The sequence below is a fragment of the Bos mutus genome, chromosome 1, assembly GCF_027580195.1.
Source record: "Bos mutus isolate GX-2022 chromosome 1, NWIPB_WYAK_1.1, whole genome shotgun sequence".
Lineage (NCBI taxonomy): Eukaryota > Metazoa > Chordata > Mammalia > Artiodactyla > Bovidae > Bos > Bos mutus.
The window spans coordinates 149943234-149970798 of record NC_091617.1 but is presented as its reverse complement, the minus strand read 5'-3'; the positions used below and the strand labels follow the sequence as shown (position 1 = coordinate 149970798).

The 27565-nt window shown below is 45.0% G+C and overlaps 1 protein-coding gene across 6 annotated transcripts in view; it reads right to left on the bottom strand.

Annotated features, from left to right (window-relative positions):
* Positions 1-27565, bottom strand: part of ERG (ETS transcription factor ERG) — a 314438-nt gene that overhangs the window by 29180 nt on the left and 257693 nt on the right. For all 6 annotated transcript variants that reach the window (XM_070377271.1, XM_070377256.1, XM_070377237.1 and 3 more), the window contains one exon: positions 22008-22159. In XM_070377271.1, coding sequence (XP_070233372.1) covers positions 22008-22159 — 152 coding nt within the window. The remainder of the gene's footprint in view (positions 1-22007; positions 22160-27565) is intronic.

The window sequence follows — 27565 nt, the reverse complement described above, 5'->3', positions numbered from 1 at the left end:
TGCAGAGGAAGCCCTCTGGGAAAGAAGGTCCTCCCTTCCACAGGGTCCCCAAGTCATTTCCTGTAAATTCCACCACTGGGTTAGAACACATGGAAGGACTATGCTTTGGTGTAACTACTTCCTAGAAATCAGTTCACTCTGGAAAGGCATTTTCTTCTCTTAATAATGGAAACACATTCTGAAAATGATACATAAATACCTTCCTGAAAGTGGCTGGCTTCACCTTACCATGGCCAGGTGACACCTCAGGAAGACAGCCAGAAGAAGGCCAATCTCTCTGCAGCACCCCTTGGTGTGCCTGTTAATGGGTTTCCCTCGCTAAGCTCAAGGTTGCGATGGCTCTTTCAATTTTCCTTTTAAGGGAATCTCGTGCAAGACCCTGGAGGCCAATTTCTCTTTGATCTGCACGATTACTGCTAAATTCTGGCTTCGGATTGGTCAAATGGCCCTTCTCTTGTCCTGCTGGCATGAGCATAAATTCCTACAACCTTCCCAGTCATCAGTTAGGCAGTACTTTTCAGATGCCTTTTAAAAACTGTGTGTATTCTCTGAACTAAAAATTCCACTTCTAGAAATTCATCCTTAGGAAATCATAGAGGAAGTACGCAATGATTTATTTTCAAGGATGTTCTTTGTAGTGCTGTTTATAATAGCCAAACATTGGAAACACCCTAAATGTCCCACACAAAAAAGAACAAGTTAAGTTGCTGTACATTTAGGAACATTCTTGTGATATTTAGAGACTAAAAATTACACGGCTGAATGTAGTTACTGATATAAAAAATGTTCAAAATAGATTAAAATTTTTGAAAACATTATGGTCGTATAATTATATTCTTCAAAGAAATACAAATATATCCTTGGAAAGAATTTTCAAGAGATAGGCATTGATATGGCAATTATTGCATCTGAGCAAAAGGCAATGGAGATTTAAATTTTTTTTCTTTTCATTCAACATTATCTTCTCTTTTTTTCTACAATGAATATGTGATACTTTGGTTAAACAGTTACTTATAAAATATATATATATATATATCTTGTGTTTCAAAATCAAAACAAGGTCCCACAAAGGACTGCACATTTACATTTGCTAAAATGTTTTTATGACATTTTCATAAAATTTTAATACTACATTTTTTATCCAGTTCATTCATGGGAGTTGTTTCATTGGAAAAGAATAAAATTACACCAAGTCAGGTTACTTCTATATACTTTTGGAATTCAATCTCCACACCTCTGCCCTACACATTTAGAAGCAAAGAATATTAAAAACAAAATATGAAAATATGACTGCTTAATAGAGTAAATGAGGACGCTCCTTTCCCAACCTGTCTCTGGGGCGCCGTTACTCTAGACCGCCTCTATGGGTGTTCTACAGAGAATGGTTTGCAAGGATCAAGTCCGAACTCTTCAGTCTGAAGCACACGTCCCCAGGTTCCCGGGCCCCACGGTTTTCCTAAGCATCGCTCCCAGCTTTTCCTCCACCCGGACCTGCCATCTCCACACACCCAGCTGTCATGTCGTGAACCCACACCCCGTCTGTGCCCACACACCTCCCGCCGGTTGAAGACTCGTCTTTCTTGCACCCTCGCCCACACTCACCACCTCCTTTGGGTATCTGTCCTCCACACGCCTGAGGTTTAGGAGCTGATAGTGACTCCCCGGGCAGGGAAGTGAGGACAAGACGGGAGGCGCTGTCCCTGCCCACGGCAGGGCCCACCCTGGGCTTCCCCAAGTTCCCTGGGCCAGGCATGGATGCTGCTCTTGTAAAAGGGTATTTTTTTAGGGTTCAAGTCAGTGTGTGGGGTCTCAGCTCACCCTTCAGCTCCACAGAGCACCCAGGAGAGAGGCTTCCAGGTCTCCTCCATGGCCCATGATGGATCAGCCATGTTTTCTTATTTCCGCCCCACCCTGCCATCACAGAAGGGAGCTTCGCAAGGTCCCACAAGATTCAACAGGTCTTCCCTCTTTCCCTGACCCCCAACTATGCGTATGAAGGAGAAAGGGGAGGGGTTACAGGATGAGCCCCAACCCAGGGTCACCTCTGCCTCTGTTCAGGGGTGGATCACACACCCTCTGCCCCCCAGGGAGTGGTGCAGCTCAGAACCTGTCTCCTAACCTCATCACTGAGCCTGGGGTTTCTTTTTTTTTTTTTTAATGGCATTGTTTTCTTAATTGGAGTCTGGTTGACTTACCAGGTTGTGTTAATTTCACTGCATAGCACAGTGATTCAGTTCTACACACATATATTCTTTTCCATTATGGTTTATCACAGGATATTGAATATAGCTCCCTGTGCGATAGAGTAGGAGCTTGTTGCTTACCCACTCTGTATATACCAGTTTGCATCTGCTAATCCCAAACCCCCAGTCCACCCTAACCTGTCCGCCCCATGGCACCGCCAGTCTGTTCTCCATGTCCCTGATTCTGTTTCCTAGATAGATTCACTTGTGTCATATTTCAGATTCCATATATAAGTGATATGATGTTTATCATTCTTACTTCACTTAGTATAATCATTCTCTAGTTGAATTCCTGTTGCTACAAATGGCATGATTTTGCCCTGTTCATGGCTGAGCAGTATTCCATTGCATGTATGTACCACATCTTCCTTACCCTTCTTTACTACTAGTCAACTGTCGGTAGACATTTATAAAACAATGTGTACATTCCACAGACCAATAGGACTTTTGTCTTAAGACCAACAGTCTTAGTCCTTAGACTAAGCTGAATTTAACTAAGCATTTACGATATACACAAGTACTGCAGGGATTCAGAGGTGGCCAAGACAAAGATGCTGACAATCTACCGAGGGAGGTAGCCATGAAGATGACCCCAAAATGGAATGAAATCTGTGTTATCCAAGCAGGATGTGGAAGTACAGAGAAGCAGCAATTCATCCCAATCAGGGGACAGAAAAAAAAAAAAAAAAAGCGGGCAGGGGGGGAGTTTCACCAGAAGGGTTTGGCTTGAGCCTGCATGAACAAAAAGGATTTTGACCGCAGTACGATGACAGATGGAGAAGGGAATGGCAACCCACTCCAGTATTCTTGCCTAGAAAATCCCAGGGGCAGAGGAGCTTGGTGGGCTACAGTCCATGAGGTTGCAAAGAGTTGGACACAGCTGAGCCACTTCACTTTCTCTTTCTTTCAAAGAGAACCTTGAAGATCTTGCTAAGAAGGTTGGACTTTATGATCTAGGAATTCCAGAGTCACTGAAAATACCTGAAGAATCAAAGAATGTCTTAATTCACATCCAGCATAGCAAATTTGGTGATCAAATAAAAGGTTTTATCAGGAGCCAGAACACTCATATTTGGGTTCTGATTCAACCATTCCTTAGATGCAAAAGTCAACCTCTCTAGAGGTTTTCTTTTTTTCTGTGGGTAATTAAGTGAAATGTTAGGGGAAGAGAAAAGTCAATGAGATAATGTATGTGCAAGCACTTTGCCAACAATAACACATTACAGAGCAATAATGCATCCACGCACTGGATTCTGCACTGCAAACTCTGCTAAATTGAAATAAACAGTCTATTATCACAGGGGAAGCCTCTTCCTTTCAACACAAAAGTCTGATTTATCACTTCATTTTAAGAAGCTTTAGGAGGTGCTTCTGGCAGAGGAACCACGAGCCACTAGAGATAAGTTGCCTTGTTTTCAGTCCTCCAGTTCAACTGTTTTGAAAACATCTATGTCTAGTCTCCACAACGCGTGGACATCAAACTGGTAAATCCCTGTGGTACAGGGTTAAAAAAGAAAGTCATCTCTCTCTCTGCAGCCTCTTATTTGTATTTTAGATGACACAGTTAATATCCAAAAGTTTTACAAATGTTATTTCAGTAAGCGGAGATTAAAACAATAAATAAAAGCAAAGCAGATTTGCACTGTTTAGGCGGGAGTGGTGAGGGGTGAGGGGATGACAAGCAGTGGGTAGGATTAGGGTTGAAAATTTTTTTTTTACATTTCCCTGAAACTGGATTCTGACTTAATAGAATTCCACTGCTGCCAGGAAAATATTAAGTAGATATTTAAATTAAGCAAAAGGATACTGCATTGCTGAAGACACACGGTGCCTTCTTGAAACAAAATACCTCATATAGGCAAGCATCCTGTTTCTGAGACACTTGCCCCACCCGACAATGAACCAAATTGGTGATAAGTCCTGAGTGTCATTTTTCTTGAACAGTATCAATGTAAAATACTGGCTTCCAGAAAGAAAAATCACCCATGGTCATGAAAAAATACCAACAAAAATAAATTACATTTCTAAGTCATATCACAAGCCTGTGAGGTCTTTGTTTATAAAACCAGACCCTGGCGAGGCTGCCAGTCTGCTGTTCTAGACACTCAGAAGCCTGCAAAAATAAGATTTAGTATTTTGCCGCCTCATCAGAACAAATTTTACATTTATAAAGAAGCCTGAAAAAGAGAACTGGCTCAAATTTGAGCCTCAAGAAATTGAAATTTGAGCTTAAGAAAAGAGCCTACAGTTAAGGTTACTTCTGAATCTTTTCATTTCCAAACGATGAATGTGGTTCAGTCACTGTTTTGATAATTACTGATTTCTAGTTTTATTGTACTTTTGTCAGTGAATGAGGTGTATATGATACTGATTTTTTGAATAATGGTTGTTACTTCTATGGCATGGTCCATTTCTGCAAATGCCCTTTGAGTGCTTAGAAAGAAGGCTTCTAATGGTTGAGTACAGGTTTCTATAAATAACCACTAGATCAAAATTAGTAATTCACACATAATTGCCATGTCATTGATCTATCAAAAGCTGAGAAAGGCAAATTAAAATCTCTCACTAAAATGAACTGGTCTATTTCTCTGTGTAGTTCTTTATGTATTTTGAGGCTATGTTATTAGGTACATTCAGCTTTATTACCGTACATTCTTCATAAATGTAAACACTTTTTATCATGTGGTGACTATCAGTTTTCTCCAGTAATGCTTTCTGTTTCCATTTTTGCCAGCTTTATTTTGACTGCAATTTGGCTAGTGTATCTATTCCCATCTGTTTACTGGGATTCCTTGTCTGTGTCAGATGTTTCTGTAAATAGTACATAGCTAACTCTGGAGTACTTTTAAAAAATCCATTTTATCATTCTCGGTCTCTAATGACAAGTTTGATCTACGTACATTTATTGTTACTGGTGTATCTGACTTCTAACACTTCAGGCTTTCTGTGACTGCCATATCTGTTGTTTCTCCTTTCAAGTATCTGATTGACTTCATCTATTTTTCTTTGCTCCTTTTTGTTTGTTTCTCTACTGGTTGGGTGTTTAACATTCTACTCCAATTTCTTCACTTCTTAATCTTTATACAAAATAAAAATTTAATCCCCAAATGTCCTTTACCCAGAGAACATAAGGTATTTAGGAACCTTTAACACCAGTCATTCATTGCTATGCTTATATAGTAATGTCAGTCAATATTTTTATTCAATAGAGTCTGTGGCAGGAAAAAGGATGTTAAGAGACCAGAATAGACCTAGAGCTTTCTCAGTTTCTCCCAGTTCCTGGAAATCTCCTTCTATTGTCCTCTGTGCCCTGTTTGGCTATTGAGAGGTTTGCTGTCCTTATAACTGGCATTATTTTCTGACAGTCTGTCTTTTTCTTTTATAGGGGGGTAATTAGTGAGTTCGCTAAGTGGTCTTTTTTTTTTTTTGCCACATCCAGTGGCATGTGGCATCTCAGATCTTTGACCAGGGATGGAACTCAGAGCCTCAGAACAGAGTCCTAACCACTGGATCACCGTGAAAGTCCCTGTCTCTCATTATTTGCCTCTAAAGTTGTCTCTGGTGTTCTGCAGTCTCACGGTAATGTGATTAGAGAAGATGAATTCTTCTTCATCCTTCTCTAGACGGTGTTTCCTATATTTGGAGAATGGTTTTATTTATCGATTTTGGGAAACTCTTAGCTGTTTATCTCTTCAAGTATTGCATCTCATCCATTCTCTTTATTCCCTCTTTCCAGAACTCCTAATAGGTCTACGCTGAGTGCTTCCCAACCATTGACTTTTCTTCTTAAAGACACTCTGAAAACAATCTTTAATTCGCTTCTCAGTCTTTTCATATCAACTGTTTAATCCATCTACTGAGTTTTTGATATTCTCTGATCTGAATTTTGAATACTCTCCTGTGTTTCTAGGAATTCTATTTCTCCTTCATCCATTCTTTTCCATAATCTTTTTCCTCTCTTTGCTTATTCCCTCTTTTATGTATCTGTTGTTTAGAAATTAAGCCATGTTCAGCTCATGTGACTTCATGATCTACAGCCTGCCAGGCTCCTCTGTTTATGGGGTTCCCCAGGCAAGAATACTAGAGTGGGTTGCCATTTCCTTCTCCAGGGAATCTTCCAAACCTGGGGACTGAATCCTGTCTCCTGCATCTCTTGCATTGGCAGCCAGATTCTCTTCCTCTGAGACACCAGTGAAGCCCTTTAGGTATCTAGTCACTTTTTAAATCTACTTACTCTGTATTCTCTATATCATACTTTAATTATCTAACATTACTGAGGGTTTAATCATGGGAGAAATATTAATAACCTCAGATATGCAGATGACACCACCCTTATGGCAGAAAGTGAAGAGGAACTAAAAAGCCTCTTGATGAAAGTGAAAGAGGAGAGTGGAAAAGATGGCTTAAAGCTCAACCTTCAGAAAACAAAGATCATGGCATCTGGTCCTATCACTTCATGGGAAATAGATAGGGAAATAGTGGAAACAGTGTCAGACTTTATTTTGGGGGCTTCAAAATCACTGCAGATGGTGACTGCAGCCATGAAATTAAAAGACACTTACTCCTTGGAAGAATAGTTATGACCAACCTAGATAGCATATTCAAAAGCAGAGACATTACTTTGCCAACAAAGGGCCGTCTAGTCAAGGCTATGGTTTTTCCAGTGGTATGTATGGATGTGAGAGTTGGACTGTGAAGAAAGCTGAGCACCCAAGAATTGATGCTTTTGAACTGTGGTGTTGGAGAAGACCCTTGAGAGTACCTTAGACTGCAAGGAGATCCAACCAGTCCATTCTAAAGGAGATCAGTCCTGGGTGTTCTTTGGAAGGAATGATGCTAAAGTTGAAACTCCAGTAGTTTGGCCACCTCATGTGAAGAGTTGACTCGTTGGAAAAGCCTCTGATGCTGGGAGGGATTGGGGGCAGGAGGAAAAGGGGATGACAGAGGATGAGATGGCTGGATGACATCACCGACTCAATGGACGTGAGTTTGGCGTGCTGCAGTTCATGGGGTCACAAAGAGTCGGACACGACTGAGCAACTGAACTGAACTGAACTGAATCACGTTGTCTGTTCTTTCTGCTGAATCTTGGTCTTGATAGATGCTTCCTGTTTTCATAATTTAGGTTTGCAGCATCATCTTCTGCAGGTCTTTATCTGTAGGAATTCTGTCAAGCTTGAATTGAAGGCGAGCTTCTCAAGCCAGATTTTGTCTTTATTTCTAGCCCATAACCACTTTTCAATGGTTAATTTCTCAGACTGGGGACAGTTGTATGCATGAGTTAGGAGGTCCAACCCCTGCTTTTGCAAGTCCAAGATGTAATCTCCTGTCCCTAATTGATCTTTAGAACCCAAATAACTGTATTATAGACATGAGAACCCCATCCCCACCCAAAGCACCTAAGATAACAGGAGACAAATGGGACGAATAGACTGCCCTGTTCTCAGTTTTTGCCTTGTCTTTAGTCCATAAGGAACTTGCTGACTTTCTTCCCAGTTCAGCTGTGCATTCAAAAGGCTGTTAGATTTTATGCATCATTTCCAGGGACTCTGCGAGAGGCCCTTTTAAGTTCAATGGTTTACTAGAACCAAGAGTCTTCTCTGCACAAATTTTATTCATCTACCTTCAAACTTTTCCCTTTTCACTGCAGCCATCAACCTAGCTCACACTATACTCCACTTCCTTCGTGGATTAAATAATCGATTGTCAAAAATTAACTGTACATATGGATTGTTCAATACCCTAGGGAAGAGCACAAAGAACTGTAAAAAAAAAAAAAAAAAAAGGTGTGCCTACTTTCAGCTCACTGCGAATCAAAAATTCCATCATATATTTTATTCAAAAAATACATGACTACATTATTTTTGTTGGGCTCTAAAGATATCTTTGACATTCAGACATGCCAAAATATTTCAATGGGATAGTCATTCTCAGCTCTTCCTAAAGTGGGTTATCTAGCTTGGAGATTTTGTTTTTCTTTTTTTTTTTTTTCCTGTTTCCTCTTAGTTAGTACTCCATGAAAACACTGCATATGCTCATCATGTTTTAGAAATGGCGTGACCTGTTCCACTTAAAAGTCTCTCCCTGCTTGGGCTGTCTCTCTTTGCTCCTCTTTAAATACTGGTATCCCGGGAGTTTTGTCCTCCACTCTCCTCACTCCATAGATATCCCCTGGCCATCTAGACTCTCGTGTTCCAACTACAGCGTGCATGCTGTATTGGTTTTCAAGGGGTGCCACAAGAGAACCACACACCAACTGGCTTAAAACAATAGGAATGTGTTTCCTCATAGTTCTGGGGGCTACAGGTCTGAAATCTAGCTGTCAGGAGGGCTAAGCTCACTCTGGGACTCTGAACAGAATCCTTATTTCCCGTCCCATCTTCTGGGGGTGGGTGGCACTCCTCGGGGTTCCTTACAGCTGCACCCTTCTAATCTCTACCCCCATCCTTACATAGGCTTCTCCCTGCATCCTCACATCACCTTCCCTCTGTGTATGTCTGGGTCCAGATGCCCCCTTCAGATAAGACCACCAGTCATTCTATCAGGCCCACCCTTGTGACCTCATCCTAACTTGATCAAATCTGAAAAGACTCTATTTCCAAATCAGGTCACGTTCCAAGGCACTGGAAGTTAGGATGTAAATGTATCTTTTTTTTTTTTTTTTTAGGGGGCAAAATTCAACCCATAATAAATGCTTATCTTTTGAATGTAGGGCTGTCTCCCAAATGCCTGAAGAAATATGAAAAGAAGAGCTGCAATTTTTGGAAGCATTACCATATCCCAAGCACTGTTTATACACTTCACACATGCGTCTTATTTAATCCAAACTACCATCTTTATTTTGATGGCACAGAAACTAAGGCTCAGCAAGATTAAATGACTTTCCAGAGCTAGAAAAGGCATAGTTTAGAACTCAAATGTATGAAATGTATGATCCTTGATAAAGGACTTTAATGCTATGCTCCACAGGACACACTGAACTGCCTTGTAGGTATCCCATGGGTATCCTAAGTACAATGAATCAAACGAACATCGCATGTGCATGCTCAGTTGCTCAGTCATGTCCAACTCTTTGAAACCACATGGACTATAGCCCTCCAGGCTCCTCTGTCCATGGGATTTTCCAAGCAAGAAACCTGGAATGGGTTGCCATTTCCTCCTCCTGGGAATCTTCCCAACCTAGGGATGGAACCCACACCTCCAGCACTGGCAGGCAGATCCTTTACCACGAGCACCAGCTGGGAAGCCCAAAGGACATCATCTGTCTTACTTTTTTTCTACATTTATGAACATCCACCCAGCTATTTTTGCTAAATCAAAGCTATTTTTAATTAGATTCTTCTCTTGGTTTTTAAAAAACAACAGGTAAATCATTATCATCATGGAAATGTAAAGGTTCAGAGCTGAGCAACATCATAGACAATCCTGAATATCAACTTTACTCCATGACTTACTACTTACATCTTTGAAAAGGCCATTTCAGAATCTACAACAATTTAACAAATTTATTCCATCATTCTACTTTCTTGTGTTCTTCCTGGACACTTTTGATCATGTATTAATAGTGTCCGAGTAAGAGCTCAGACTGTGGATTCAGACAGAACTGGGTCAGAATTCTGGCTTTCCACATCATCGGCTGGGACATCTTGGGCAACCATCTTACTTCCCTAGTTTTAGTTTGTTTATCTATAAAGTGAGAATAATAAATAGTTTCTACACCATAGGATTTTTGTGGAATTCAGATGAGATTGTTGTTGTTCAGTGGCTCAGGCATGTGCGACTTTTAGCAACCAACCCCATGGACTGCAGCACGCCAGGCTTTGCTGTCCTTTACCATCTTTCCTGTTATCTCCACCATTAAATGAGATAATACATTTTCAACAAAGAACACGGCGAAGCGGCTGACAACAGTGTGCCCTTGGCAGACGGTCACCATTTCTGTTTTTATTATTTCAGCCACATAGAACCCAATGACAGTTGCCTCAATTCAGCTTGCAGTTTAAACATGTATTAACTGGGACCTTAGGATTTAAGTTTTAGTTGGTTGGGTTATAGTTGCTTGACTTAGCATAAAAAATTGTAACCAGAAGCTTATAGAAACACATTCCATAATGCAGACATAATGGGAGAGATCTTTGGGAGTGTTTGGAGGCATGACAAAGTAAAGCAGAAAAACGTGTAGTTTATTGAAAACAAATGCTTGGTTAACAAATGGGAGAGGGAAGGGGGGGACAAATTAGTGCTGTGGGATTAGCACATACAAACTAGCATATATAAGTAGATAAGCAACAAGGATATACTGTACAGCATAGGGAATAATACTCATTATCTTATAATAATCTAATCATGGAGCACAACCTGTAAAAATACTGAGCCACTATGCTGCATGCCTAAAACAAACACAGTATTGTAAACTGACTAGGAAAAAGTCAAAGTATTAGTCACTCAGTCACGTTTGACTCTTTGCAACCCCATGAGCTGTAGCCCACCAGGCTCCTCTGTCCATGGGATTTCCCAGGCAAGAATACTGGAGTGGGTTGCCATTTCCTTTTCCAGGGAATCTGCTCAACTCTGGGATTGAACCTGGATCTCCCGCATTGGAGGCAGATTCTTCACTGTCTGAGCCACCAGCGAGGCCCCCATAATACTTTAATTTTAAAAAAGAACTGCTTCACCAACAGATACTTAATCACTGAGTACAGGCCTGAGGATTGGCTCTGGTCTCACCCATCTGTACATGTATCCTTGGCAAAGTTATTTCACTTCCCCAGGGCCCAATTTTCTCACATTTAAGAGTTTTATGGGACTTCCTTCATGGCTCAGGGCTAAAGAATCCGCCTGCCAATGCAGGAGACAGGTTGATCCCTGGTCTTGGAATAGTCCACGTGCCGCAGAGCAACTGAGCCCAAGGGCTACAATTACTGAGACACGCGTGCCTAGAGTCTGCGCTCTGCAGTAAGAGAAGCCACTCCAGTGAGAAGCCCACATACTGAAACTATAAGTAGCCCCTGCTTGCAGCAACTAGGGAAAGCCAACATGCAACATCAAAGACCCAGCACAGCCAAAAAAAGACAAATACATACATTTTAAAAGAGTTTAATGATAGGGCTTCCCTTGTGGCTCAGCTGGTAAAGAATCCGCCTGGGATGCTGGAGACCCTGGTTTGATTCCTGGGTTGGGAAGACCCACTGGAGAGGGATAGGCTACCCACCTCAGTATTCTTGGGCTTCCCTGGTGGCTCAGCTGGTAAAGAATCTGCCCTCAATGCGGGAGACCTGAGTTTGATCCCTGGGTTGGGAAGATCCCTTGGAGAAGGGAAAGGCTACCCAGTCCTGTATTCTGGCCTGGAGACTTCCATGGACTGTACAGTCCACAGGGTCACAAAGAGTCAGACACGACTGAGTGACTTTCACTTTCAATGATAGTTAAGAGTATGTGTCCACTTGACTGGATTGTGGGATGTCTAAATATTTCATTAAACATTATTTCTGGGCTAATCTGCAAGGGTGCTTCCAAAAGATGCCGGCCTTTGAACTGTGAGATTGAGTAAAGACTGGGAGAGGGTAAGAGAGAGAAAGAGAGACTGGTTCTGCTTCTTTGAAGAACCCTGACTAATAAAGAGCTGAATGAAGATCAGCAAGAATCTTGCAAATGCATCCCCTGTGATCCTCTGATTCCAACTAACTAAAGGTGGATTCCCACTAACTCGACTGATGCACGCTTACTGACTTCTGCATGTGGGCCACGAGTTCGCTGCTTTGTCTGGTGGTGAAGAATGCAAAAGACATTATCACCAACTCACGATGCTCTCAATCTAATAGAACACACAGGCTTATAAATAACCACCTTTAAAAAGATTGTTGCTGTTCAGTTGCTAAGTTGTGTCTGACCCCATGGACCGTAGCACACCAGGCTTCCCTTCCTTCACTATTTCCCAGAGTTTGTTCAAACTCATGCCCATTGAGTCAGTGATGCCACCCAAGCATCTTGTCCTCTATCATCCCCTTCCCCTCCTGCCTTCAATCTTTCCCAACACCAGAGTGTTTTCCAATGAGTTGGCTCTTTGCATCAGGTGGCCAAAGTATTGGAGCTTCAGCTTCAGCATCAGTCCTTCCAATGACTATTCGGGCTTGGTTTCCTTTAGGACTGACTGGTTTGATCTCCTTGCTGTCCAAGGGACTCTCAAGCGTCTCCTCCAACACCACATTTTGAAAGCATCAATTCTTCAGCACTTAGCCTTCTCTATGGTCCAGCTCTCACACCTGTACATGACTACTGGAAAAAGCATAGCTTTGACTATACAGACCTTTGTTGGCAAAGTGATGTCTCTGCTTTTTAATACACTGCCTAGGTTTGTCACAGATTTTCTTCCAAGGAGGAAGCATCTTTTAATTTCATGGCTGAGTACACTGTAATAAAACGTTGGCCATTTGGACTTGGAGAGTATTTTCTTCCATTGCTTGTTGTTCATCTACTTTCAACCTGAGCTTGAGATGTCATCTTCAGAAAAGGTCTTGTGCAAGCCATAGGAACTTTCTGCCACTTTGAGAAATCAAAATCCTGACTTTCTAAGAAACCAGACCAGCAAAGACTCACACTGGCATATGCCTTCTGTCTGCACTGAGCTGTTTGCTAACATAACTCCCCCTGTCCATAGAGGATGTCACAAGGAAGGTGCTCATGTCTGAGTTGCTGCTGCTGAGTCACTTCAGTCGTGTCCGACTCTGTGTGACCCTATAGACGGCAGCCCACCAGGATGCCCCGTCCCTGGGATTCTCCAGGCAAGAACACTGGAGCGGGTTGCCATTTCCTTCTCCAATGCATGAAAGTGAAAAGTGAAAGTGAAGTCGCTCAGTCGTGTCCGACCCTCAGCGACTCCATGGACTGCAGCCTTCCAGGCTCCTCCATCCATGGGATTTTCCAGGCGAGAGTACTGGAGTGGGGTGCCATTGCCTTCTCCCATGTCTGAGTTAAGCCCAAATATAATGTCCAGAGATTCTGCTTTTAGGATTCTGCACCAGGAAAAACATTCCCTTCCCTGTGAAATTTATTTCTGATAAAAGATATTATTTCCCCTATGTATCTTTTTTGTTGGCCACCAGGAAGCTCAGTGCTATTCTAGAAACTAAGCCACAGCATCTTGGCCAAACTTGTGGCCAAAAGAGCTACATTGTTCCTTCATGTGACCTTGGTTTTCCATTAATATTCATAATTGCCTTAGCTGTGGCTGTTGAGTTGCAAAGTCTTGCCCAGCTCTTTTGCAACTCCATGGACTGTAGCCTGCCAGGCTCCTCTGTCGTGGGATTCTCCAGGCCAAAATACTGGAGTAGGTCACCATTTCCTTCCTCCTCCAGGAGATCTTCCTGACCCAGGGACTGAACCCAAGTCTTCTGCATTGGCAGGTGGATTCTCTATCAAACTGAGCCACCTGAGAAGCCCGACTGCCTTAGTATCGGTCCCCAGTTTCTAACTGATCAGTAGTTTGGCTCACGTGATGATCAGTAGTTTGGTCTGCAAGGCATGTCAAATCCTTCATGGAATTAAACACTATATCTAGTATACACATGCATTATAGACTATAATACAAAAACACATAAAGTGTGATGTAGGGATTGCTAAGATGTCATCAGAGAAGCAATGAAGGTGCCTGAAGATCCAGGGTGGTTTCTTAGAGAGGGTGGGTTTCAAAGGTGCCTTGGAAAGCGAGAAGGACTTGTTAGCAGGGGAGCAGGAGGACATTCCATTGGAGGGAACCGCCTGGGAGAGGACACAGATGACAACGCAGCACAGGAGTAGAAAGATACGACTGGGGGAAGGGCTAGGGCGGAGGGAAACGGTGGAGGTGGCGGGGCTTCGGAAAGCGCATCACGAGGGGACAAAGGAAGCTGTTCCTCACGGTCATGCTTACGGTCATCTTGTTCCCCAGCTATTTGGAAACACGTGTCTGAATCACTCATCTGAGCTCTTAATCATGCTCTCCCCTCCACAAATGACTTAACCTCATGCGGCCGGGTCTTATCTGCTTCTCACAGGCTTCGGTCATTTCCTCTGTGACTAGTACAACAGTAACAAGTACTCGGTGGATACCTCACACGCTGAGTAGAAGTCACCCGGCAAGGAGGGCCTGAGCACGACACGATGGGAGAAGCTCCAGCCACGTGTGTCTGGGGACCAGGGACTGGGGGTTTTAAATCTCCTAAGAGCTTTTATTCTTGGTGACTGGAATATTCCACGTGCTCAGTGAATGAATAAATGAATGAGTACAGAGAGCGAACTTTGTTAAAAGGTGAATAACTCAGCTCGGTGCTCTGTGATGACCTACAGGTGTGGGATGGGGTGGGGTGGGGTGGTGGGGAGGCTCAGGAGGGAGGGGAATATATGTATACATACAGCTGATTCATACTGTTGTAGAGCAGAAGCTGACACAGTAATGTTACGCAATTATACTCCAATTAAAAATGAAATTTAAAAAGCAAACAGGGGAAACAAAGACCAATGTGGCAACTATTTCCCTCGGAGACTTCTGACCCCCATGAGCATTTGTGCTCAAGGTGAATATTTAGACAATGAAAACAGAAGTGTTTGAAAAGCCCAGGCTTCAGCACCCATTTTGGGGACTAAAAACAACAAAAAAAGGAAATCTTCTCAAAATGATGTAAGCTGCTGAAACCAGAGGTTCTGTTGCATTTTGCAACTTTGAAGAAAAGTGGGTAAAGACCATGCCTTCCTCTTTGCCAGCCCTCTTGCTTAGCACGTCGCCAAGGACACTGTCAAAACCTAAACCGTGACCGCGGGAGGCCACTCGGCACACGGAAGGACAGTATCCTGATGCTGAGGCTTCATCAGACAGCACAGAACCTATGTTCCCCAGAACACACTAGTTCCACTGTGCGAGAGAACCCATTGTTTTTGAACATCCATCTGTGGTCACAGCCTCAGTGCAGCAGAACCGGAAACACCCAGGAGCCAAGATTCACGGGCTGTCCCCGAGCTGTCGATGGGAACACAGTAAAGCGCAGGCAAGTACCGCACTTGATCTGACTGGTCTGAATGGAGCTCGGGGCTGTCACCAACGAACAGGGCTGCGGGGCTTCTTCCTCAGCTCTCACATCGCACTCTGTGCCTTGAGTGGCCCTGGATTTCCCAGTGAACGCCTTCACCCAAGACCTTTACAGAATTTATCATGTCAACCAATGACACGGGCCAACCACCACTCCCAAAACACATCTGAAGGGAAAAGCTTTAGGACAATTCTTTCTTTTGCCAACTCCCTTTCCCAAATGATGTCTTTATTTAAAAAAAAATGAAAGTGTATTAAAGCAAAATTATTTGTGTGTATACGTACTCACTTACTCAGTCACGTCCAACTCTTTGCGACCCCATGAACTGTAGCCCACCAGGCTCCTCTGTCCATGGAATTCTCCAGGGAAGAGTACTGGAGTGGACTGCCATTTCATATTCCAGGGGATCTCTCCAAACCAGGGATTGAACCTGTGTCTCTTGCATTGGCAGGTGGATTCTTTACCACTACACTACCTGGGAAGCTGAAAATTTATTTAGTATCTTCTATATAGTCTAGAACTCCTCAAACCCTATAATGCATGAAAATCACCCCCAAAAATGTGCTAACAATGTAGAATCCTCCACTCCATACCTGGATTCAGAAAATTTGGAGGTGGGCACTTTTACATCCTAAGTCTCCCAGATGACCCTGATGCAGGTGGTTCTGATCATACTTGGAGAAACATCTCCCAGTCAACCTCCAAATTAAGCTGAGCCAACAAGAGCCATTGAACTGGGTCCCCTGTCTGGGGCTCATCTTGTTAAGAGTGACACCACTGAATGATACTTTGACCTGCAACCATGAACATAAGAAACAGCCCAACCCTGTGAGATGCAGACCTAGATATACAGCTATTCACACCAAATAAGACAGATAATAGGTAGACAGATGATGGATAGACAGATGGAAAGATAGATACCGATGACAGAGGGAGAGATGATAGATAAATGAGAGGCAGGTAGGTAGATAAATACGGAGCTGGAAAGATAGATACAGATGATAGGTGATAAATGAGAGGTAGACAGACAACAGATTTGTAGACAGACAGATGGAAAGATAGATGATACATGACAGTTATATACAGATGGTAGACAGAGCACATGTGATGTATTGTCTAATCTCTACACCTTGAGAAGGAGAAGCATAGCCAGTGGCGTTTCCAGGACAACAGGTGGAAGTCAGGGCTTCCAAGGGTATCTGGTGGCCTTACTGGCTGAGTGCTTTCATGTGACTTCCCTGTTACCTTCCGATGACAAACAAAGAGACACATTTTTCTCTAGACTCAAAATTAAGAGCTGGGCCATCTTTCCCACGTGTTTTCTTTTAATCCTGGCGACACTGGGGCATGTATTGATTAAGGCATCGCCTTCACACAGCCTGCTGACACCTTGGACCCAAACTGTTTGCAACTGTGCAGGATATAAAGTTTGCGTTAATATATACATATGTGCTAAGTCGCTTCAATCGTGTCTGACTCTTTGCAACCCCATGCACTAAAGCCCCCAGGCTCCTCTGCCCATGGGATTCTCCAGTCAAGAATACTGGAGTGGGTTGCCAGTTCCTTCTCCAAATATATACATCGACATACAAACCTCACCCCTGGTTTCACTGCCTGTTAAGTTCTTACTTTAGCCCATGTTCTCTATCCATTTACTTTGAAAACAAATTCTGTCTTTTTGTTTTTACTTATATTTGTGTGATCTTTCTTAAATCCATTCTGAAAGAAGGAGTGTAAATATATTCAGTGAAAGTATTTTTATTCATTAGGGATATCTGACGAGTTTTTATAAAGCTGAGTTAGACATGTGTGTGTGTGTGTGTGTGTGTGTGTGTGCATGCACACATGCACACATGTGCATGCACATGCATCCTGAGTTGCTTCAGTCGTGTCCGACTCTGTGCAACCTTACAGATGCAGCCTGCCAGGCTACTCTGTCCTTGGGATTCTCCAGACAAGAATACTAGAGTGGGTTTCCATGCCCTCCTCCAAGGGATCTTCCCGACCCAGGGATGGAACCCAGGTCTCTTCCATCTAACCTGCATTGGCAGGTGGGATCTTCACCACCAGAGCCAGCTGGGAAGCCTGAGTTAGAGACAGTGAGTCTCAAAACCAGGGACGTCTAGAAGTGAGGAATCCAGGCCAGGAGTCCAGAAGACCGTGTCTTTTTCTGTGTCTTCTGTCTTCGCACCTATCCTCTTGGTCAGTGTTTCTCAGGACCATTTTCAGGTCTAGGACATGAATGTCAGTATGTAGCTGGTTGATAGTGCAAGTGCTTAGGAATAAATAATGGATTTGGGGGGTGGGGCTGTCTTTCTGATTTGCATTTAGAAGTGCCAATGAACGTGCTTAAATAGTAGGAACTACATGAACCGGTCATAACCAGGTTTGGAGAATTCTACCTAAGTATGCAGAGCTCTCTACACCCAAAAGGTGTCCTAGCAAGGGGCCTGGATCGCAGAGCTGGGGCCAAAGGCATGGAGGGGGCAGCGATCCAGCCATGCCCAGGTCCTGCTGTCTTTACACTGGGGGATTTTCTGGATTGTGCAATACAGCTGTGTGTCTGTGTGTTCATCTGTGTGTCTGCGTGTGAGCACACATACCTGAGGCTTGACCAATAACTGCAAGACTCACAACTTGCAAAAGCAGCCGCAGTGAGCTCTCTTACAAACCCGATTAACTGAATAACTGTCCTCGCCTTGGCGTGAAGCAACCAAAGGAGGGGACAGCTGAAAGAGGGCTTTCTTCAGGGGATGAAACAGCCTTTACACAAAAGCTTGATATGAGCCAATCTGTGCAACCAGGCTTCCAGCAGAATGGCTGGCAGTTAATGAGCACCGAGACAGCACTACACAGAGACAGCACTTAGCCAGCAAATGTCCATCCAGTCAAGGCTATGGCTTGTCCAGTAGTCAGGTATGGATGTGAGAGATGGACCATAAAGAAGGTTGAGCACTGAAGGACTGATGTTTTCGAACTGTGGAGCTGGAGAAGACTCTTGAGAGTCACTTGGACTGCAAGGAGAACAAACCAGTCCATCCTAAAGGAAATCAACTCTGAATACTCATTGGAAGGACTAATGCTGAAGCTGAAGCTCCAGTACTCCGGCCACCTGATGCAAAGAGCCGACTCACTAGAAAAGACCCTGATTCTGGGAAAGATTGAAGGCAGGAGGAGAAGGGGACGACAGAGGATGAGATAAATAGCATCACTGACTCAATGGATATAAATATGAGCAAACTCCAGGAGATAGTGAAGGACAGGGAAGCCTGGCAGGCCATGGTCCACGGGGTTGCAAAGAGCTGGACTTAGCAACTAAACAACTGCACAAATCACAAAGCGTGGTCACAGGGAGGTGGACACGACTTAGCGACTGAACAACAACTGCACAAATCACAAAGGGTGGATGTCCTGACTTGTTTAAATTGCTTCTTTGCCTCTTTCCCATGAAAATGGCTCTCTTGTTTTCTAAACAAGATTTGACATAGGAAGCTACTCTGGTCCTACTAGAAATGATATTGACAACATCAAAGCCTGCTGCTGGCGTGACAGAAATAGGACCCCGTCAGACGAAAGGATGTCACGGCACCAGGCTTAGCTCCCGGGTCTGTGATTCCATGTGGATCTCAGATAAGTGCCTTCAATGTAAGCCCTTCCTCAGAGCGAGTCTCTCAGCTTAGAGAACTAAAGGCTCTGTTTCATGTAAACTGAGGAAATCCCATTCTCAAGGAGAAAGGCAAAGTGTGAGACGGGCTTGGGCAGACGTCCTCTGGGTTTCGTCTCATCCCGTTCCGCCCCAGCCAGCATCCAAGCCAACAGCACCCCTGCCCAACCCGCCCTCCTCAGGCACACATCTGCTCCCAACCCCTTTAGGTACCACGCGTCCAGGACGCGCCCCTTGGACATTCGCCTTTCCATACTTTTTTCCCACTCAACCGGAAATGCCTCCGGTTCTAAGTCACAACAAGAAGTGATGGTTCTCAGGAGTGTAGCTTAGTTGCCATGACCAAACCAAATGCATGCCTTCGGCATAAACGTCTACTTCCTTTCCGGAAACATCAAAAGCAGCTTTGTCCTTCCCATAAGGCACACGCGAGACTCACTCTACTGTCCCCTGTGAAAGCCTTATGTGTGCTTCAGGAGCAGGGATGGATGAGCCCTTCATACCTCACTGCTTCCAACTAGCTTCCTAAAGTTTCCTGAAAGCTGCGCAGTGACCATTCTGAAGAGAAGCCCAGTCCGTGAGCCCAAACCGGGTGTTTTGCACTCTGAACTTTCTTGCTTGGAAGGTGGTGGAAACAGAAGTCCGCTGGAGGCGGTCTGGTGCAGACTAAGGCCTGGGGATGGGAAGCGTGCCATGGACGGGATTTGATCTCATTTGTCCTCAAACCTCACAGAGGTGAACTCCCAGGTGGCATTAATGGTAAAGAACCCACCTGCCAAGGCAGAAGACATGACACGTGGATTCGATCCCTGGGTCAGGAAGATCCGCTGGAGAAGGAAATGGCAACCCACTCCAGTGTTCTTGCCTGGAGAAATCCCATGGACAGAAGAGCCTGACAGGCTACAGTCCTTGGGGGTCACAAAGAATCCAACACGACTAAGTGACTAATCCTTTCACTTTCAAACTGGCAGTGGAGACGGTCCCCTTGACCTCTTCTGGCCCCTGACCCAGCTGCCAGAGGAGAATTATCAGCTAGAAGGACTGGTCTTAACTCTGGAGGGAAATTGTATAACTGCTGCACTATACGGAGCAGGAGAACGATGCTTGTAGCACAAGGGGGGTCCCTGGGGCCCTGTTAGTACTTCCCACTCAGTGGTCCAGAATGATGGAGAGCTGAAGCAACCCAGTAAATACAAGATCATGGAAGGACTAATATCCTATAGATGTTGAGATTCAGGTCACCCTACCAGAGACACAGGGCTTCCCTGGTGGCCCAGCGGTAAACAACACCTGCAATGCGGGGGACATAGGAGACTCGGTTCAATCCCTGGGTGGGCAAGATCCCCTGGAGGAGGGCATGACAACCCACTCCAGTTATTCCTGCCTGGAGAACCCCATGGACAGAGGAGCCTGACGGGCTACAGTCCACAGGGTCACAAAGAGTCAGACATGACTAAAGTGACTGAGCATGCACACACCACCTCCGGGGCAAGGGAGAATTAAGTCTGCACCGGTTTCACCCATTCTCAACTCTTACGACTCCAGCAATAAGCAGAGTCCTGGGCAGGACCACCTGGGGGTCAGGCACCCTTTCGTCCATTCTTCCCTCAGTTAACATTCACGGAGAACCTAAGGGACATCAGGCACTGGACTTGGCCATGGAGGCAGGGCCTTTGTGGGTCTTACACTCGACTGAGGGAGGAAGATGAGAAGAGGACTTTCACATAAAAGCCCACTGCAGTGACAGAGGGGAATTAAAGCAACAAAAGAAAGGCAGGCAGGCAGGGGTTGGGGTCACTGGGTGGAGGAGCTGAGGGGCACCTCTGGACGGGGTGGCTAGAGAACCCGGATGAACGACAGAACTCCCTGGAACCAAGGGTTTCAGGCTAAAGAGACAGCAAGTTCAGTCCCAGAAGCAGAGGGTGAGGGGCCCAGATGGCCACAGTGGGTGATGGAGGGAGCCCCCCGGGGCTACAGAAAGGAGCTTGAGAATGAAGGATTCGGGGTGACTTGTCTGAGTTCTAACTCACGCTTAGTTGCTAGGACGTATCCAACTCTGTGCCACCCCGTGGAGCCCACCAGTCTCTTCTGTCCAGGGGAATTCCCAGGCAAGAACACTGGAGGGGGCTGCCGTTTCCTTCTCCAGGAGGTCTTCCCACCCCAGGGACTGAACTCACATCTCCTGCACTGGCATGTGGGGTTCTTTACAAGTGTGACATCTGGGAAGTTCTCACTCGCCTCTTACTAACTGCAGGCCGACCTCTCCGAGCATCACTGTCCTCATCAGGGCACTCGTGACGAACCACGCTACATACTGCTTGAGAGTTCATGACACCAAAAATTCAGTGTATGCGCATTGCTCACTGAATACCTCAGTCAGGACCCACCGGTGGTCACCATTGCTATTGCTGTGGTGGGTATTTTTGGTTTTATGTAGCACACTTCCTCTGAGGAGTTTTAAGGCATCCTTCCAAACACCTTTAGTTTTGCTAAATAGATAGATCCCTGGCATGGTTCTCAAATCCAGAGTTACTGTTTTGGATTATGTTTAGAATTACTTCTGGAAAAGAATGACTCAGACTCTCAGAGTCTCTTTCATAAGCCAGTGAGGGCTGGAATTTCAAGTTTTGACAACCAACAATACAGGCCTCCCAATTTTTAATTATGCCAGGTAAGAAAAAAATGTTAATCCTACCTTCTATTTTAAGTAGCACTTCATAAGAGGAAGGATATTTAACACCAAATAAGCTCAGAGAAAAGGCAAGTCCTCCTTGGAAAGGTCACTCAGCATGGATTCTCTCTCACACACACGCACATGCGCACACACACATGCACGCATGCTCACACACACACACGCGCGCGCGCGCACACACACGCGTGTGCACACATAGCGGTGAGCACTTCACCACGGTGGACCAGTATCTGCTGGTCCATCCGCAACCGTTACTGCAGGTAGCTGAGGGTGACCAATGCCAAGGGCAGGAAGAGAGAGCTGAGCGGAGCCCGAGGAAGGCCCGGGCCGCTGACCAAGCCTCTGACCTGCGGGAACGATGACGCGGCGCTCGTTGGTGGTCATGTTTGGGGGTGGCATGTGCTTCTCCTCCATGTAGCTGCTGTAGTTCATCCCGACGGTGTCCGGGCTGCCCACCATCTTCCCACCTTTGGCCATGCTGCACTCATCAGGGGAATTCCTGGAGGAGAAGAAGACACAGCCTTCCATTACTGTGGTCCCCCAGAACCTGCCTCCCTGCCTTTCCATGGTGCACAGAGAGGAGCCAGGATGGGCAAGGTGGAGGGGAAGGAATGGGTTGGAGGAGGAGACTGAAAAGACAAACGCAGTCATCTGTGATGTGCTGAATGACCGTGCCTCCTCCAGATTCACATATTGAAGCCCCAGTCCCAGCATGAAGGCATGTGGAGGCAGGGCCTTTGGGAGAGAAAAAAGTTCACATGAGGTCATGAGGCTGAGGCCCTTATGATGGGATTAGTGCCCTTTTAAGAAGAGGAAGAGACCAGACTCCTCTCTTTCTCTCTGTCTGCCACTGAGTTTACAGTGAGAAGGTAGCCATCCTCCAGTCAAGGACAGAGGTCTCACCTGACACCAACCACCCCCCTCCCCAGCACCTTGATCTTGGACTTCAATCTCGAGAACCATGAGAAAAAAAGTCCTGTTATTTAAGACCCCTGGCCCATGGCATCTTGCGACAGGTGGCCTATGAGACTAAGACAGTGCCCAGGCTCGCTGGAAGCAGAGCACAGGCATGTGGGAACCAGTGCTGCCACCTGGTTCCTATCCCTCCAGCCAGCTCCTTCTGCAGCTGTCGGGTAAAAGCCCCATGTGTCTGGTTCCTATCCCTCCAGCCAGCTCCTTCTGCAGCTGTCGGGTAAAAGCCCCTGGTTCCTATCCCTCCAGCCAGCTCCTTCTGCAGCTGTCGTGTAAAAGCCCCATCTGTGCCAGCTGATCGGAAACATGCACAGGAACACTGGACCGGTACTTGTTCTCCCTGAAAACAGGCCATGCACACAGACGGTGAGAGGTGACACTCGGCCAGGTTTATTCTAGAGTGACATGCCTCTTCAAACCTCAGAAGGAAACCTTTGTGTTCAATTTCAAATCCCTGCAGCCGATTGTTAGACATGGAATTTGAAGGCTGCCAGTGCTCCTGGCTTGCAGAAGGCAATGGCACCCCACTCCAGCACTCTTGCCTGGAAAATCCCATGGATGGAGGAGCCTGGTGGGCTGCAGTCCATGAGGTCACTAAGAGTCAGACACGACTGAGCAACTTCACTTTCACTTTTCACTTTCATGCATTGGAGAAGGAAATGGCAACCCACTCCAGTGTTCTTGCCTGGAGAATCCCAGGGATGGGGGAGCCTGGTGGGAGGCTGTCTATGGGGTCACACAGAGCTGGACACGACTGAAGTGACGTAGCAGCAGTGCTCCTGGCTTAGGTGTGGGCAGGAAGGGCAGAAAGGGGAGAAGGAATGGCCCTGCAGGAAGCAGCAGGACAGGGGACCCCAGCAGCCTTGGAGGACTGGGATCAGGGAGTGAAGCCAGCTGTGTGCCAGGGGTAAGCTGCTGGGCATTGGGGAACAGCTCAGAGGGTTGCTGTTAGTAAAGGCAGCCATGGACCCTTGGATAAAGACAAACTAACCTTTCTGGAAAAAGAGAAGAAAATAAGAATACATGTTTCTTAATGTAAGATCTAAAAGTGACTGGATGTGATGAGATCGCTACTGTTCAGTTGCCAAGTCCTGTCCAACTCTCTGTGACCCTATGGACTGAAGAATGCCAGGCTTCCCTATCCCTCACCACCTCCCGGAGTTTGCCCAAGTTCGTGTCCATTGAATCGGTGATGCCATTCAACCTTTTTATCCTCTGTCACCCTCTTCTCCTTCCGCCCTCCATCATTCTCATATGTAACAGGTAAACTCCAAACAGAAAACTCTGGTTTAACCAGGAAACAGAAGAACGTGTCAATGCCTTCTTAGATGGTTAAGTCAGAGATCACTAACACAAGATCCCTGTAGCTGAAGGATCCTGAGAGTTGAGTTATGTCATCTAGGCAGATTTCTGAAAATGTCCTCATGAGCGTTACCCAACACAGGGTTTTTTGTACTCTTGGCAATCTATACAATCTACTGGATTTTAGACTTCCATCCCAATGTCTGAGGCCCTGATGGTTGTGGGCTCCACCCCAGTGGGTCTTCCTCTGTCTTCATACCATGTCAGCTGGAACTCTGCAGCCAGTCTGCAGAATCTTGGAACTAGAGGCCTGGCATGGATGCAGCCTTCAAGCCTAAGGAGCTATCAAAGCAGAAGGGCACTCTCTGGGTGGGGCAGGACTGAGATGCAATGGAGAAAGTCATTCTGGACCCAAGAGTTGTGGCTGGGGAGTGGACAGGAAGGATGGACCATAGGCCCTGGAAAGAGTTCATTCAGCATCTGGGAACTTTGAAACTACAGATTCATTCTCAGCATCCTTTGTACAGGTGCTGATGGAGGGAGCTCAGGGCTAACAATGAGGATGGAGCAGGTATATCTGTGGATGGAGGTCATAGCTGGGATCGCCCGGACTGAGCCCGTACCATGGGCCGGGAAATACATAACCCTGCTTCATGGCATCCGCACAGCTGTACTAACATGAAGGAAATTCAAAAATAATAGCGGTCAGAGTTCCCATGGTGTGAACCCTCTATATTTCCGACGCTGCCTACACATGCATTATTTCCTCTTGATGCTATTTTTCCTGGCTTCCAACATTTATCTCTAAAAGACCCATCCTAATATCAAAACACTGAATGTCTTCACTTGAGACTTAAGTTTCCTATCCCCTTGGAAAATTCCATCCGTTGAGTAGAGAGTGTGTGTTTTGGTCTATTCGTCTCAAGGAGAGAAGTTACTAGGGAAGAGAGTTAAAGGAGTTTGGTTCTTTAGGAAAAAAGACTTTAGATGCTACGTAGGTGATGACTGTCACTCTAGGATAAGTGCTGTTCAGATGCAGTCATTCACTCCTCATTTAGAGCATTTTTTTATTGAGTACTTGCTGTATACCAGGCACTACCAAATTCTTTCTTCTCCAGCAAGGCAGTTAGCCATTTAAAAAGTGAAAGGCCAAGGAGATGTACAGAATTACAGGAAGAAGGGTCACTGGGGATTATGGACCCTTCAGACGAACTCTGTCATTTTCTTACAACCCTACTGTTCAATTTCAATCTCTGAGGACTAAGCTCTAGGAACAGATCACGTCAGCTTTCCCATGGCATTAAAAGAGATCCCTCATCAAATCCGGAGATATGATGAGCTATTAAACTGTGTTCTGTGTATTCCAATACACATTGCTGCTGCTGCTGCTAAGTCGCTTCAGTCGTGTCCGACTCTGTGTGACCCCATAGATGGCAGCCCACCAGGCTCCCCCGTCCCTGGGATTCTCCAGGCAAGAACACTGGAGTGGGTTGCCATTTCCTTCTCCAACCAATACACATTAGGGCAGACAAATACTGTTTGACTCCACTTATATGAGACACTGAAAATAGTCAAGTCCATAGAGCCAGAAGGTACAATGATGGATGCCAGGGGTGCAGGGTGAGGGGGAAGGAGAGTTAGTGTTTAGTGGGGACAGAGTTTCAGTTTAGGAAAGTGAATGACGGTGAGAGATGGACAACAATGCGACTGTACTTAGTGCCACTGAACTATCCAGTTAGAAGCCGTTAAAATAGTATGCTTTATATTATGTGATTTTTACCACAATAAAAATCATTAAAAAATAAAAATAAATTGCATTTTATTGGAATTTTATAAAAATATGTGTATGTCTTTAAAACAGGCATAATCTTCAACCAGGTTAGTTTATGTCTTCATCTTATAACCAGAAGACATAATTCACTTTATTAAGCTTTTCCAGCCAGCTTTCAACATTAGGGGAAAAAAAGCAACATGACATGCTATTTTCAAAAGCTGTACATTCAGGACATTTTTTTAAATATTTTTTTTCCCACTGTATTTTGTTTTAGCTTCAGAGGAAGACAGAAGGGGACCATGTTTATGTTCATTTCAAATAGTTTCTGTAATAACTCTAAGGGAACTACAACCTCAGTGTGGGAAGAGGGTCACCCCAATAGGGCCACTGACATACAGAACTCAAGCCGGGTGTTCAAGTAACACTGATTAAAGGGGCCTCGGCTGTTCTAGTCTCATTGTTCAGCCTTTTCCCCTTAACTATTCTCTTGGAAATTTTAATAGCAAAGTAGTAGCACGTATACACGTCATCATGTTCTGAGAGCTTAACTGTTATCAGTCCTCACAACAGCCTGGAATCAGCTCCATTTCTCAGAGGTGCAGACTGAGAACACAAAAGAGAAGGGGCTTGCTCCGCGTCTGAGTCGGGAGGAGGCAGAACCAAGGCTTGAAGCTGGGCAGCTTCTACTCACTGTCTACGCTTCCAGATGGCCCCCTCAGTAAAAATAAGATGGCTGGGAAGACAGCCTCTCAAGCGGTGAAACTGATCTTCATTTCAGAAAGGCATCAAGAAGGCCCAGCCCCCACGTTACTCTGGTTTAAGCTCTGTGCTGCAGTACATGGACAGTGTCCAGTCTAGACCACCATCCTTGACCCCCTTCTCTTCATTCCCAGCACAGCAGCTGCGTGACACATCCAGAACACGTCTAAACAGACGGAAGTTAAAAAGGGAGGGGTCTTCCCTGGCAGTGCAGGGGATGAGAATCTGCCTGCCAACACAGGGGACACAGCTTTGATCCCTGGGTCGGGAAGATCCCATATGCTGCGGAACAACTAAACCCGCGTGCCACAACTACTGAGCCCGTGCTCTACAGCCTGGGAGCCACAAGTGCTCGAGCCTTGCTCTGCAACATAGAGGCTATGCTCTGCAACAGAGAAGGCGTCACAATGAGAAAGAAGCCCGAGAACCACTAGGAAGCACAGTCCCACTGGCCGCAGCGAGAGAAAAGCCTGCACAGCAGTGAAGACCCAGCACAGCCAAAAATAAAACAAATAGTAACTAAATAATTTTTTTTTAAAGAGAGATGGAATTCCCAAAGATTTCGTTTTTTCAGGGACGTGTTGTTTTTTTTTATTAAGAAAAATACATCTTAACGTGGTTCAGAAAATTGAAAAGTGTATACTGAAAATTCTCCCAATAAATGCATTTTCAGTCTTTGCCCAGCTGTGATAAGAAAAGATCCACATGGAAACCTGTCCACGCTTACTGTGCTTAATAAGCTCCACCTTCAGTGTGCATTCTTAGAAGACACAGGAAGAAACTTCCCACAAACAGCTTAGTATTCCATCTGCACTGAGCCTAAAACAGAGGATCCCAAGTTTTCTACTCTAGCATGGTAAGGATTTGGGCATTCTTGCTCTGAAACGCACAAAGCAAAGAGCATCCCTTTAAATATGATATTCTTAATATTCATCTGTGTGCTCTTTAACAGTCCCTATGAAAGCTTTAAGGCATTTTTTAGAAGCTTTCTAAATGGGTAATCAACTGGTGAATATGAAATTTCTGTCTTATTATTTGAGGCATGAATTTCTTAATTGCAAATAAGCATGGTTCAAGATATTTCTCTCAAAGACTCTA